Source organism: Triturus cristatus, chromosome 10 (assembly GCF_964204655.1).
Source record: "Triturus cristatus chromosome 10, aTriCri1.1, whole genome shotgun sequence".
Classification (NCBI taxonomy): Eukaryota; Metazoa; Chordata; class Amphibia; order Caudata; family Salamandridae; genus Triturus; species Triturus cristatus.
The window spans coordinates 1,239,798,454-1,239,812,969 of NC_140593.1; the positions used below are offsets into that span (position 1 = coordinate 1,239,798,454).

Here is a 14,516-nt window from a genome sequence, read left to right on the forward strand (position 1 = left end):
GTGGCACTCCCGAGTGACGCTGCCTGCAGCACTCCTGAGTGACGATCCCTGCGGCACTCCTGAGTGACGATCCCTGCGGCACTCCTGAGTGACGCTGACTGCGGCACTCCCGAGTGACGATCCCTGCGGCACTCCTGAGTGACGCTGCCTGCGGCACTCCTGAGTGACGATCCTTGCGGCACTCCCAAGTGATGACCCCTGCGGCACTCCCGAGTGACAATCCCTGCAGCACTCCTGAGTGACGATTCCTGCGGCACTCCTGAGTGACGATCCCTGCGTCACTCCTGAGTGATGATCCTTGTGGCACTCCTGAGTGACGATCCCTGCGGCACTCCTGAGTGACGCTGCCTGCGGCACTCCTGAGTGACGATCCCTGCGGCACTCCCGAGTGACGCTGCATGCGGCACTCCTGCATGACGATCCCTGCGGCACTCCTGAGTGACGATCCCTGTGGCACTCCTGAGTGACGATCCCTGCGGCACTCCTGAGTGACGCTGCCTGCGGCACTCCTGAGTGACGATCCCTGTGGCACTCCCGAGTGACGCTGCCTGCAGCACTCCTGAGTGACGATCCCTGCGGCACTCCTGAGTGACAATCCCTGCGGCACTCCTGAGTGACGCTGCCTGCGGCACTCCTGAGTGATGATCCCTGCAGCACTCCCGAGTGACGCTGCCTGCAGCACTCCTGAGTGACGATCCCTGCGGCACTCCTGAGTGACGCTGCCTGCGGCACTCCTGAGTAACGATTCTTGCGGCACTCCCGAGTGACGATCCCTGCGGCACTCCACCAGGCAGGGAGAATGTGCTGCGGCTAAAGTTGTCCAGCGTCACTGTATTTTCCCGTTCTCCAGAAAGGATTTAATTACCTCCAAGGCTGTACTTTTCATGCCTAAGGCTTCCAGGCCTCCATGAGTTGAGTGCATGACCTGAGTGGTCCTGCGGTTCAGTAAGCTGAGTGGTCCTGGGGTTCAGTGAGTACCTGACTCCCTAAGCTGATTGGTTCAGTGAGTACCCAACTTCCTAATCTGATTGGTTCAGTGAGTACCAGGTTCAGTGAGTACCTGACTCCCTAAGCTGATTGGTTCAGTGAGTACCTGTCTCCCTAAACTGAGTGGTTCAGTGAGTACCTGACTCCCTAAATTGAGTGGTTCAGTGAGTACCTGACTCCTTATGCTGATTGGTTCCGTGAATACCTGTCTGCATGAGTTAAATTGTCCTGTGGTTCAGTGAGTACCTAAGTTGAGTGGTCTCGGGGTTCAGTGAGTACCTAAGTTGAGTGATCTCGGGGTTCAGTGAGCCCCTGACTCTAAGCTGAATGCTCATGTTTGATTTCTCTCCCCTCAGATACCCAGGCGCCCCGAAGTCCCAGCTCCGAGGCGCTGCCAGAGGCTGGTGCCAAACCTAGTCGGAGGGACCCGGAGCCCCCGGAAGGTTCGCGTGGCCAGGGGCCCCCTGATGCCAACACGCGGAAGAGCGCACCCCACGCCAGCAGAGACCACCGTGGGACCCCAAAGACCCCCAAAGAGGACCAAAGCAGCCACCAAGGTGGCAGAAGAGAGACCTCAGCTCGTGAGGGGCGGCCCTGGGGCCGCAGGTCAGAGGTCAGGGGAGAGAACCAGGCCCTGCCACAGCAGCCCCCCAGGGAGTGCAAGTCCCTCTCGCCCCAGAGGAACAGGGTGTCGGGGACAGGGCCCCTCAGGGGCGCCAACAGCCTTCTAGGGCCCCGGCTGAGGCCCTCGGTGGAGGCGGGCCCCTGGCTTGTGCCCAGCCCTGAGCGCCTCTCTCGCACCCTCCGCAAGGGCGGCAGCCTCCCCCAGGAGCGGCGGGCAGAGGGGGGCTTCGCAGGGGGCTTCTTGGGCACGGAAGGTGGCGAGAGGGAGAAGTGGGAGGCCGTGTGGTGAGAGAGGGCCCCCTCCCGTCACGGGGCCATCCGAGGGGCCACACTCCTGTCCTTCCATCTCTGAGGCACGGGGCCCTCCGTGGGGTCATACTCCTGCCCCTCTGTGACACGGGGGGCCTCCGTGGAGCCACACTCCTGTCCCTTCACCTCTGAGACACGGCGGGGAGCTCTGTGGGGCCACACTCCTGCCCCTCCACCTCGGGTACACAGGCCCTCCGTGGGACCACACTCCTGTCCCTTCACCTCTGAGACACGGGGGGGGGGCTCCGTGGGGCCACACTCCGGTCCCTCCACCTCTGAGACACGGGGGCCCTCCGTGGGGCCACACTCCTGTCCCTTCACCTCTGAGACACGGGGGGGGTGACTCTGTGGGGCCACACTCCTGTCCTTCCATCCCTGAGGCACGGGGCCCTCCGTGGGGTCATACTCCTGCCCCTCTGTGACACGGGGGTCCTCCGTGGGGCCACACTCCTGTCCCTCCACCTGTGAGACATGGGGGCCCTCTGTGGGCCCACACTCCTGTCCCTCCACCTCGGGGACACAGGCCCTCCGTGGGGCCACACTCCTGTCCCTACACCTCTGAGACACGGGGGGGGCTCCGTGAGGCCACACTCCTGTCCCTCCACCTCTGAGACACGGGGGCCCTCCGTGGGGCCACACTCCTGTCCCTTCACCTCTGAGACACGGGAGGGGAGGGGCTCCGTGGGGCCACACTCCTGTCCCTCAGTGGGGCCACTCCTCCACCACTGAGACACGGCGGGGGGCTCTGTGGGGCCACACTCCTGTCCCTCAGTGGGGCCATTCCTCCACCACTGAGACATGGCGGGGGGCTCTGTGGGGCCACACTCCTGTCCCTCAGTGGGGCCATTCCTCCACCACTGAGACACGGTGGGGGGCTCAGTGGGGCCACACTCCTGTCCCTCCGTGGGGCCGCTCTCCGGTCCCTCCTCCTCCCCAGCACATCTCACTCCCCCTCCCTGGCCCGCATCTCTTTCACCCCATGCCTCTCTGTTTCTTTATGTCCGTCGGGCCCTCCCGAGCTCTCTATTTTTATATCCTGTAGTCTCTCCGCCTGTCTCTCACTGTCCCCCCCACACACCCCTCTCTTGTTCTCTCACTCTCTCCATCTGTCTCTCGCTGTCTCCCACACACACTTCTCTTTCTTCTTTCACCACACTCTGTCTTTCTGTCTCACATTCTTCTCCTGCTCTCTCTCTCCGCCTGTCTCTCACTGTCCCCCCCACACACCCCTCTCTTGTTCTCTCACTCTCTCCATCTGTCTCTCGCTGTCTCCCACACACACTTTTCTTTCTTCTTTCACCACACTCTGTCTTTCTGTCTCACATTCTTCTCCTGCTCTCTCTCTCCGCCTGTCTCTCGCTGTCCCCACACACACCCATCTCTTGTTCTCTCACTCTGTCTCTCGCTGTCTCCCACAAACACTTCTCTTTCTTCTTTCACCACACTCTGTCTTTCTCTCTCACATTCTTCTGCTGCTCTCTCTCTCTCTCTGCCTGTCTCTCGCTGTCCCCCCACACACCCCTCTCTTGTTCTCTTACTCTCTCCATCTGTCTCTCGCTGACTCCCACACACACTTCTCTTTTTTCTTTCACCACATTCTGTCTTTCTGTCTCACATTCTTCTCCTGCTCTCTCTCTCTCTCCGCCTGTCTCTCGCTGTCCACCCACACACCCCTCACTCTTCAGTCGTCTCCCATCTCACTCTGTCCCCTCTCTCTTTATCTCCTGTCACTCTTAGTGACCACACCGTCATCCGCTCCACTCAACACGCATGCACCGACGTCACCCAAGGATTACACTGACACTTTCATTGTGGGTGAAGAACTGCTGCAGGTTTATTTCATACAACATAAGTATGACGATAAGTGGGTTATCCTACGGGCGATACAGGGCAAGCAGCCCCTCGCTGCTCCGCCCGCCTGGCGAGCCAGCACGCACGGTGGGTCGATGCCCGGCAGTGCGGCACATATTTTCAGATCATCCACTGGATCACGTGATCTGTTTACTACTTCCGCCCCTTTTGACGGGGGCGGAGCGTGTTGTGGCACACCCCCGGTTGGTCAGGCCCCCCAACCGCCCGAAGGACTAACGGGGCGCCGTCGCGGTCTTCCCAGAACCTCCTTCGGCTCCCGGACCTTGGCTCGGGCACCCTTACTGTGCCTGACAGGGGTACCCTTACTGTACCGCCTGTCGCAGAGGTACCCTTACTGTACCCTTCGGCCTCCAGATCGCCCTGTAACTCCGCCTGCAACGCAAGAAAAAACATTAAAACATTCCAATAGCGCGCTGCCTCCGCCGCGCAGGGTAAGCGGAAAGGGTGGGAATTCGCGTGGCCAGGAGGAGCGGCGCAGGAAGCAGAGGAAGAACTGAGGGGGTGAGGCGCCTAAAAAGGGGGGTCTAGGCTCGCCCACCCTATTGGCACGCCTCCCTAAGGCAAACCCATTGGGGGCCTCCCCTCCCCGAGGCGGAGCAGGGGGGGGGGGGGGCAGGCTCCGACGGGCGGCCACTAGAAGGCTGCCCTGCTGATGTCCCTCTGCGTGGGACGCGGGCAGCGGCATAGTGACCACACCGTCATCCGCTCCACTCAACACGCATGCACCAACGTCACCCAAGGATTACACTGACACTTTTATTGTGGGTGAAGAACTGCTGCAGATTTATTTCATACAACATAAGTATGATGATAAGTGGGTTATCTTACGGGCGATCCAGGGCAAGCAGCCCCTCGCTGCTCCGCCCGCCTGGCGAGCCAGCACGCACGGTGGGTCGATGCCCGGCAGTGCGGCACATATTTTCAGATCATCCACTGGATCACGTGATCTGTTTACTACTCCCGTCCCTTTTGACGGGGGCGGAGCGTGTTGTGGCACACCCCCGGTTGGTCAGGCCCCCCAACCGCCCGAAGGACTAATGGGGCGCCGTCGCGGTCTTCCCAGAACCTCCTTCGGCTCCCGGACCTTGGCTCGGGCACCCTTACTGTGCCTGACAGGGGTACCCTTACTGTACCGCCTGTCGCAGAGGTACCCTTACTCTACCCTTCTGCCTCCAGATCGCCCTGTAACTCCGCCACAGCTCTGGGGAGGCTTCCGTCGCTGCCAGAGCCCCCATTCCTCCCTTCGCTGTTATAGGTGCCCTGCCCCTGCGAGCCAGCTTATAATGGGCTAAATTATGGGTCCTGTTCTGTAACCCGTAAATGACGGCATTAATTTGCAACATTACTCAGGAGCCCAGGGCAGACTAACAAAGGATGTCTTTTGGCCCCACTGCCGTTCAGCTTAGACGTGAATGGTGTTCCTAACTTTCTTAGCGATGCCACTGCAGATCTTCCTAACGTAATTATGGGAAGATCTGGCACCTACATATGGAGCCAGAATTGAACCATAGCTGAAATTCTTCATTCCATCGATTCCCATCATATCCTAGCACGGAGAAAGTTTTAATTTCCACTTCGTCTACAAAGGTGATGTATTGATAGCATCATGGTTCCCGAATTGCTGCTGCTGCTGCGAGGGGTGCATGATTTCTCGCCAGGGCAAAACATTGAACGTAACTGCTATATGGGCGCCTTTTATCATGACTCCCGATAAAGCCAATATGACTGACTGAGCTGCCGACGAATATATCTCTCAGCTCGAGGACCCAAATTTGTGAACGTTTCCCAACTCCCTGGCTTCAAGGAAAGGCTGAGCGAGAAGAGCAACACCTAAATCTGTTTCTCAGGCTGGAAAATATGGCACCGGTAACAAGGCATTGGTGAACTAGGCGCTTATGGACCTGCAATCCTGTTAAGAATTTTCAATTGGCCACATATGGGGCCTTCCTGGCTTAGAATTGTGTTCCCAACAGCTACAGCACAATAAGCAGGGTGAAGGTAACGTGTGAGTTCACCGCTTTCCCTACGTATATAAACACAAGCTGACATCACGGGTATCTAATGAGGGGATGGGCCCTTAAAAGCTGTGAGCATCAGAAAGTATGGGGGCAACAGCCTCTGTCTATGTGCTCTCACCCAGCACACGGGAAACATAAGCTCACTGTCCCTGGCTGCTTCATGTCACTGTCTCTGAATGGTTACTGCTACAAACCGTAGCTGGTGACAGCATTGTTGGCAAGTGATTCGCTGGGACAATCCCACCTTCCTACAGCATGCCAGTCCAAATAAATGAACAATCGATAAAACTGCTAACTGCCAAGCAGAGGAAGAACTGAGGGGGTGAGGCGCCTAAAAAGGGGGGTCTAGCCTCGCCCACCCTATTGGCACGCCTCCCTAAGGCAAACCCATTGGGGGCCTCCCCTCCCCGAGGCGCGGCCTCGCTAGCGAGGCGGAGCAGGGGGGGGGGAGGGCTCCGACGGGCGGCCACTAGAAGGCTGCCCTGCTGATGTCCCTCTGCGTGGGACGCGGGCAGCGGCATTCTCTTAACAGTATGCTGTTTTCTCTTCCATTCCTCTCTTGTCGTCTCTTCTCTCGCTGTCTCTCGCTGTCTGTCACTCTGTCACTCTCTCTCTATCACGGTTTCACCTCTCAGTGGTCAGGTCTATTGAGAAACATTGCACTGCCCTGGGGATTTGTTTCCTGTGTGTGATGGACAGGGGGTTTGTGTCAGACTGTGGCGGCGTTTATCTGTCTCCTGTTCTCAACTTTACGATGTTCACGCCCGGGCTTAGTTTGTAGAAGAGTGAGTGCCGGGGCTTTTGTGAGGGGAACACTGAGCTTCAACCACCCCGGCCCTGCCATCCCCGCCACTGATAATAACAACTCAACCACTGACCATCACCGTCCTTCAATTCAGATTATTCCAGGCCCCAAAGCTGTACGGGCGGCTTGCGTGGCGGCATCTGTCGTTGTTAATCTATATTTGATTAATAAACAACTGTTGTTGTTCTCATCTCTAAATTAGGCAGACAGCGCCACCCTGTGGCAGACTGTCACAAGAGCCGTGCTGGCATTTAAGTGCCAGTGCTGAACACCAGAAACCACCGGCTCAAATTAAGCACTGGTTATTGCCCTCTGACCCTTAACAGGCTGTGATTGGCCGGTCTTAGGCGGGAGGTTCCTGAGGGCAGAGCTGGCTGAGAATTCACTGTCAGAAACCGGGCAGATCCCCCAACCCTAAGTGAGGGCGGTGGCCATGGGACTGGAGGGCCAGTAGCGTAATGCAAAACGATGGCCCCCTTGCAGAATGGGCTCAATGGGGCCCCCTAAACAGTTGGGCCCCCTCCCTTCACTGTGGGGGCCTGCTCAGGAAAGCAGAGTGGCTTTCCCGAGCGCTTGACTGTTTCTTATTCCACACCATTGCAATGCAATGGCATGACTTAGAGGGTGAGGGCCCCCTCCAAAGCAAGAAACCCTGCACCCCCCAGCACCGCGAGGGCTGCGGGGGCCTACGTTACGCCCCTGTGGAGGGCGGGGCCGCTGCTCATTGATTTCAAACGTCCCACATTCAACTACCCCCAAAGGTCTCTGCTCCACCAGCGCCTGCCTGGCACATGTGCCCCAGCCCTTCCAGCCTATCAGAGGCTGCCCCGCGCACCTTCACTCGTGGGCAAGTCTAAACCTTCTGACAGGTGTGAACTCTGCTGTGGGGACCACCGTTCCCGTGGGTCCACAGAGCAGTGCCAGGGTCCCCTTGTGTCGGAAATGTCTGGGAGACGCAGTTGTGGCCCTGATGGGGTCTGGCCTGGACCACCCTCGTTTCCTGGACCCACTCTGGCCACGCCCCGTCCCGGAGCCTTGGGTGGGAGGTGGGTGCTGGTGAGATCTTCTAGCGCCGTCACCAGTGATGACGCCTCCTCCCTGTGTCATGACGTCACAGGCAGTGCCCCTCAGCCAATGACAGCCAGTGGTGGCCCGGGTTATGATGTCACAGGAGCACCTTCTGAGCCATGGCTTCCTTGTAAAGAATATTGAAAATGCTTCAGTCCTGAAATGACGTAACTGCGAGAGATCTACTCCGAGTCTCTTGAAGTTACATCAAAGGCAGTGAAGGGGGCGCTGCTGCAGAGCTAAGATTTGTTCCACCCTGAGGGTGAGGGCAAAAATGGAGAGCCCAATAGGACCCGTCTCAGCACCTGCTTTTTAGGACTGCCGGCGCTGAGCCCCGGCAGGAACCGGCCCACTTCAAGCACTGCCCCCACCACCACTGGATTCACACAGAGCAGCTGCTGGGTGTCAGTGGATCCCACATAACCCCCTCCCTACATATAGGCATACACACCACGTGACTCTGCCCCAGCCCTGCCGGCCTGTTTGTCGTGTTCATGATTTCCTTCTCGTCCAGGCCCTCTCTGCCTTCCCTCCTTACCCGCTCCTCTCCCCTTCACTATCCTGTCACCCTCTCTTACTCCCCAGTACCACCTGCACCCCGGGCCCCCCAGCCCCCTTCCGGCCCCTGCCGAGGTCAGGGGTCTTCTGTGCTTTTCACAGACCTACGTCAGTATTTCTAGCAGAGTTGATGTATATTTTTAACTAACTTTATCAGTAAAATCTTGTATTCGCATCCTGTGTCTGGTTCCTTTTGTCTCTGGGAGACTGGTGCGGGTGGAGTGGAGCGGAGCCTGTATACAGTTGGACAAAACCTGTATACAGACAACGGCGCCTGTGTGAAGGGGCAGAGCTTATAGAAAGGGGAGAGCCTGTATTAAGGGGGAGAGAACCTGTGTGAAGGGAGACAGCGTGTATAAAGGGGGGACAGAGTCTGTAAGATGGGCACAGTACTTCTGTAAAGAGGACAGCTCCTCTATAAAAGGGGGCTGGGGTTGAGTGTGGCCTATATGAAGGGCATGTATGAAGGGGCAGAGCCTGTATCAAAGGGGGCAGAGCCTGTATAGGAGGGGCAGAGCCTGTATCAAAGGGGGCAGAGCCTGTATAGGAGGGGCAGAGCCTGTATCAAAGGTGGCAGAGCTTGTAAAGAAGGAGACAGAGCCTGTATAGGGGGGCAGTGCTTGTAAAGAAGGAGACAGAGCCTGTATAGGAGGGGCAGGGCCTGTATCAAAGGGGGCAGAGCCTGTATAGGGGGGCAGAGCCTGTATAGGGGGGCAGAGCCTGTATAGGGGGCTGAGCCTGTATCAAAAGTGGCAGAGCTTGTAAAAAAGGAGACTGTTGGACCCGGCCTCGTGGCATGGTCCTTATCCCCGTGGATTGTGCCCGTTCCCCGCCCCGGCCTTCACGGGCCACCCTTCTGAACTGCACCGAGGCCCTTCATCCTGAGCTGCATGAGGTCGCATACCCCTCGTGGCTCCGCCATCTTGTTGGCACCCACGTGACTCTGTGCACCAGCCAGCGCGACCCCGCTCAACCCGGCCTCGACCCCAGCAAAGCCCCGACATCGAGGCACCACGAACTGGCCAGGGGGTGCCGCAGGAACCATTCATCGCCCCCGGCGGAGGACAGTATCGATGGGACCCCCAACTGTCCTCCCCTCTCGAGGTGTGATCACCCTGCAACTCCCTTGGGCCTGGCGCCTCTCCTGCTGGGCGTCTGGCCACCTCCACCCGGCCTCTCCGTCCCCACCGGGCGCCTGGGTCCGGACATCAAAGGGCTCCAGACCTATATCTGGGGCAACCCCGCCACAGATCGGCAGTTGTATCCCGGAGTCGAGAGCCCTGCTGATTGAATCGCGGCTGACCCTACGGAGAAGAACTCTTGTCGGAACCATCACGAGCCCTGCTGACTGCGTCGCGGCTCCTTCTTGTGAACACTTTGAAGCCACCTGGAACATCGGAGCCCTGCTGACGCTGTCGCGGCCCAACCTCGCTGAACCCTCCCTCGGAGCCCTGCTGACGACGTCGCGGCTCGAGCTGAGCAGAAACCATCTTGAGAGCCCTGCTGATTGGATCGCGGCTCTCCACGAACTGTACGCCAGAGCCCTGCTGACGCCGTCGCGGCTCGACCCCTCCGAGACCCGGAGGTCCTCCAGCTTGAGGATAAGAACTGGGCCCCAGGTACCCTCGTACCGCACTCCTACCAAAGACTGTCCCGCTACCCCTACCCTTCCAAAGAGACCCTGAGACTTTTGGTGGATCCCTCGATCCCTTCGTGTAAATATTGACCTCGTAACCTTTTTTATTGCTGATAAAGAATTGCTTGTCTTGAGACAACCTCCTTGAGTCCGGTGTGGTGGTGTTACTGTGCTAGTACGTGATAGGAGAAGGATCTCTCAGGAGACTTCTCGGCAGCGCTCGGCTACTTCGTACAGTGTGAGGGCCCCCCTGGGTGGTCTCGCCGACTCCTCGGGGTCCGCCTTCCAACATTTGGTGGCCAGCGACGGGATCCGAGCCGAACGCAGTACGTACCAGCCAGTACCCACTAGCTACCCATCCAAACGTACAGTAATCATGAGCAGCCAGGAAAACAACGCGACAATGGAGTTCCAGCCCGAACGGCTGGAAGAATATACGCACAAAGAGTTAAAACAGTTCTGCAAAGACAAAGGCATTAAAACCACCGGCCTAGGTACCAAAGAGGACATGCAGAAAGCCCTGAGGACATGGCTGGAGGCCGGGGCAGGCCCCTCCCAGGAAGAAGGTCCCTTGCCCCTGACTGAGACCACATCAACCGCACTGACTCCGGCAACCGGAGGAAGAAAGAGCCTAGAAACCGGCCTCTCCGAAGAAGAAATACGAGAGCGGGAGAAGGTCCGGAACCACGAGCTAGAGCTCGCACGACTGCGGCTGGACGGCGAACTCCAGCTGGCGGAAAAGAAACTGGCCCTAGAGCAGCTACGGCTTCAAGAGGAGATAGAGGAGAAGAGGCGACACCGGGAGTTGGAGGAAAAGAAACTGACCCTTGAGCACGAGCGCAGTCTCAAGGAGCTCGAAATCAAGGCCAAGAACGGAGGGACCAACGCCCCCAGTACTAGAGACACTCTAGCGCCTGCCGAGACCAAGGTACATATCCCGAAAGAGGTCGTCAAGGAGTACTACAAGAATGACGACATCCAACAATGGTTCAAGGCCTACGAGGTGGCCATGACCTCTCATCGGGTGCCCCGAAAAGACTGGGGCGCGGGCCTGTGGGGGCGGTTCCTGAGTGAGGGTGGAGACACACTGCTCCAGCTGCCGGAGGAGGTGATGACCTCCTACGATCACATGAAGGAGGCTCTGCTCACCCGCTACGGGCTAACCGCAGAAATGTACCGCCAGCGGTTCAGAGACTGCAAGAAAATCCCGGGCACCACCTGGGTGGAATATGTGGACTTTTTCAGTCGGGCCCTAGAAGGGTGGATCGGAGGTAGCAAAGTAACCACCTACGGGCAGCTGGTCGACCTCATCGTGTGGGAACATCTCTCCAACAATTGCTTCGTGGAACTGAGACAGCACCTCCTCGACAGCAAAATGACCGACCCGCGAAAACTCGCCGTCGAGGCCGATCGATGGGTCAACTCCCGGGTCCCCCGGAACTCAATGGGGGAGTACCAGAGGAACCCCACCGGACCCCCCCGCCAACGCGGTGGAGGGGGAGGGCCGAACAGGAACCGAGACCCTCCCGCCAGGGCCCCCAGGAGCCCCCCTCGAGGGCCACCGCAGCAACAACTCTCCCCGAGCCTAGCCCGAAGGGGGGCGCCCCCGGCCAGACCCGGACCACGGCCACCAGTAACGTGCTATGGCTGCCAACAAACCGGACACTATGCCAGCGATCCGGTCTGCCCCCTGAACCGAAGAAACGGGGCCGGCGGGCCCCCGCCCCGACAGCTGGCGGCCGCCGCCCTGGGAGAAGGAGAAGAGGAAGAGGAGACCCTCGACCGAGGGACCACTGAATGGGAGCCGGCAGCCATGTCCCTGGTCTGCCTGGGTAGCCGAGAAATGGTACCCTGCACCCCCATCCCAAGCAACACCCAGAAGTACCGGCAGCAGGTCACGGTCAATGGACAACGGGCCGAAGCCCTTCGTGACACCGGCGCCAGTGTCACCGCTGTCCGCTGCCACCTGGTGACCCCCGAACAGATCCTACCGAATGTGCTGTGTCCCGTCCGGACGGCCGACAACAGCGAAAGCCTGTGCCAGATGGCCCTGGTCCCCTTCGAGTGGGGAGGGGTGACGGGCCTGCTGAAGGTGACGGTACGCGATGACGCCCCTGTCGACTGCCTCCTGGGGAACGACTTGGAGAGTTCCCCCTGGGCTCAAGTAGAGCGACGAGAGCACCTCCGAATGCTGGGACTATCTGACTGGGCCTGTGCCATCACCCGGTCCATGACCGCCCGGGCCCCCCGCTCATCCTCGGCCTCCGGGGCCGCCCAGCCCGAGGGGCTCGTACCACCTCCCGCCAGCAGCGAGGGGGAGGCGGACACCGACCCTGGACCTAGTGAATCCTCCCCCGAAGAGATGGCTTCCCCGTGCGCCCTACCAGAGCTGACACCATGGCGACACGAAGGGGGCCCCACCCGGGAGCAGTTCCAACAAGAGCAGCAGTCCTGCCCCACTCTCGAAGGGGTCCGCCAACAAGCGTCCGCCCAAACCAACGGGGACCAGACCGGCACCCACTGGGTCTACTGGGCCGAGGGCCTGCTATACAGTGAGCAGAAAGTGGCAGAACTCGGGGCCAGCCGAGTGTTGGTGGTCCCCCTCCGCTTCCGGGAGTTCCTGCTCAACCTGGCACATGATGTGCCCCTCGCCGGACACTTGGGGCAAGGCAAAACGTACAGCCATCTGGTGACCCACTTCTACTGGCCCCGGATGCGGAGAGACGTGGACAACCACTGCCGGTCCTGCCAGACCTGCCAAGCCAGCGGGAAGACGGGGGGTCGGGTCAAGGCCCCCCTCCAACCCTTTCCAGCCGTCAGCACCCCGTTCGAACGGGTCGGAATCGATATCGTGGGGCCCCTGGACCCCCAGACCGCCCTGGGCCACCGCTTCATCCTGGTCCTCGTGGACCACGCCACCAGGTACCCGGAGGCGGTCCCGCTAAGAACTATAACGGCCCCCGTGGTAGGCCGGGCCTTAATGGGGATCTTCTCCCAAGTGGGATTTCCCCGCGAAGTGGTGAGCGACAGAGGCACGAGCTTTATTTCCAGATACATGCGGTCCCTGTGGCAGCAGTGCGGGGTCACATACAAGTTCACGACCCCCTATCACCCTCAGGGGAATGGACTGGTTGAGCGGTTCAACAGAAAATTAAAGGGAATGATCCAGGGCCTAGAAGAGCCCCTCAGGCGGAGATGGGATGTCCTGCTGCCGTGCCTCCTGTTTGCCTATCGGGAGGTCCCGCAGAAGTCCCTGGGGTTCAGCCCGTTTGAACTATTGTACGGACACCCGGTCCGCGGACCGCTCAGCCTGGTCAAAGAGAGCTGGGAGACGAAGCCCCAAGGCGCCCCTCCTGACGTCTACCGATACCTCCTGACCCTCCGAAACCAGACCCGCAAGTTCCGAGCCATGGCCGAAGCCAACCTCGAGGCCAGCCAGGAGGACATGAAGCGGTGGTACGATCGGAACTCCTCTACCATAGAATTCGAGCCAGGTCAGAAGGTATGGGTCATGGCCCCGGTTGAACCCGGCGCCCTCCAGGACAAGTGGACCGGGCCCTTCAAGGTAGTGGAGAAGAAAAGTCCCGTCACCTACCTGGTCGACCTGGAGTCCCCCCGGAACCCCCTCCGGGTCCTACATGCTAACAGGCTAAAACCCCACTTTGCCAGGACCGAACTGAGCCTGCTACTGGCGACCGACGAGGGGGGCGAGGACGACTCCGAGCCCCTGCCCGACCTCTTGCAGTCCAACGTCCATGATGGAACAATCGAGGGCGTCCAACTCGCCTCTTCCCTGACTCCGGAACAGCGCAACGACTGCCAGCAACTGCTGCAGGACTACGTAGCCCTCTTCTCCCTCACCCCGGGGGTGACCCACTGGTGCGTCCACGATGTCGACACCGGGGAGAGCCCCCCCGTGCGACACAGAGCCTACCGGGTACCCGACCGAGTGCGGGCATGCATCCAGGCCGAAGTAACGAAGATGCTGGCCCTGGGGGTCATCGAACCCTCCGACAGCCCGTGGGCCAGCCCTGTCGTCCTGGTGCCAAAGGCTGCAGCTCCCGGCCACCCCCCGGAGTTGCGATTCTGCGTGGACTACCGAGCCCTGAATGCAGTGACCAAGACGGACGTCCACCCTATACCCAGGGCCGACGAACTCATCGACCGCTTAGGGGCCGCTCGCTACTTGAGCACGCTGGACCTCACCGCCGGGTACTGGCAGATCCAGCTCACCCCCGGCGCCCAAGAAAGATCCGCCTTTTCGACCCCGGATGGGCATTACCACTTTCGGGTGATGCCCTTCGGAATGAAGAACGCCCCGGCCACTTTTCAAAGACTGGTGAACAAGGTTTTGGCCGGGCTTGAGGCCTTCAGCGCGGCCTACCTAGATGACATTGCCGTGTACAGCAACCACTGGGCAGAGCACCTCCTTCACATCAAAGCCGTCCTGGCCGCCCTCCAGCGGGCCGGGCTCACAATCAAGGCCAGCAAATGCCAGATCGGCCACGGATCCGTGACCTACCTGGGCCATCAAGTGGCGAGCGGGCAGGTGGCCCCTCTCCGACCCAAAATAGATGCCATCCAGGCCTGGGAACCCCCCACTACCCAGACCGCTGTCCGGGCCTTCCTGGGTCTCACC

At 59.7% G+C, this 14,516-nt stretch overlaps 1 protein-coding gene across 2 annotated transcripts in view; it reads left to right on the forward strand.

The window, feature by feature from the left end:
• The window catches only part of MAGIX (MAGI family member, X-linked), a 463,247-nt gene extending 454,831 nt beyond the window's left edge, over positions 1-8,416 (forward strand). Inside the window, exon 15 of one of the 2 annotated variants that reach the window (XM_085629880.1) lies at positions 1,344-1,480. In XM_085629880.1, coding sequence (XP_085486006.1) covers position 1,344 — 1 coding nt within the window. In that variant the 3' untranslated portion in view covers positions 1,345-1,480. Of the gene's footprint in view, positions 1-1,343 lie in introns of both variants that reach the window. The other variant, XM_085629879.1, reaches the window with a different exon arrangement.
• The last annotated feature ends 6,100 nt before the right edge of the window (positions 8,417-14,516 follow it).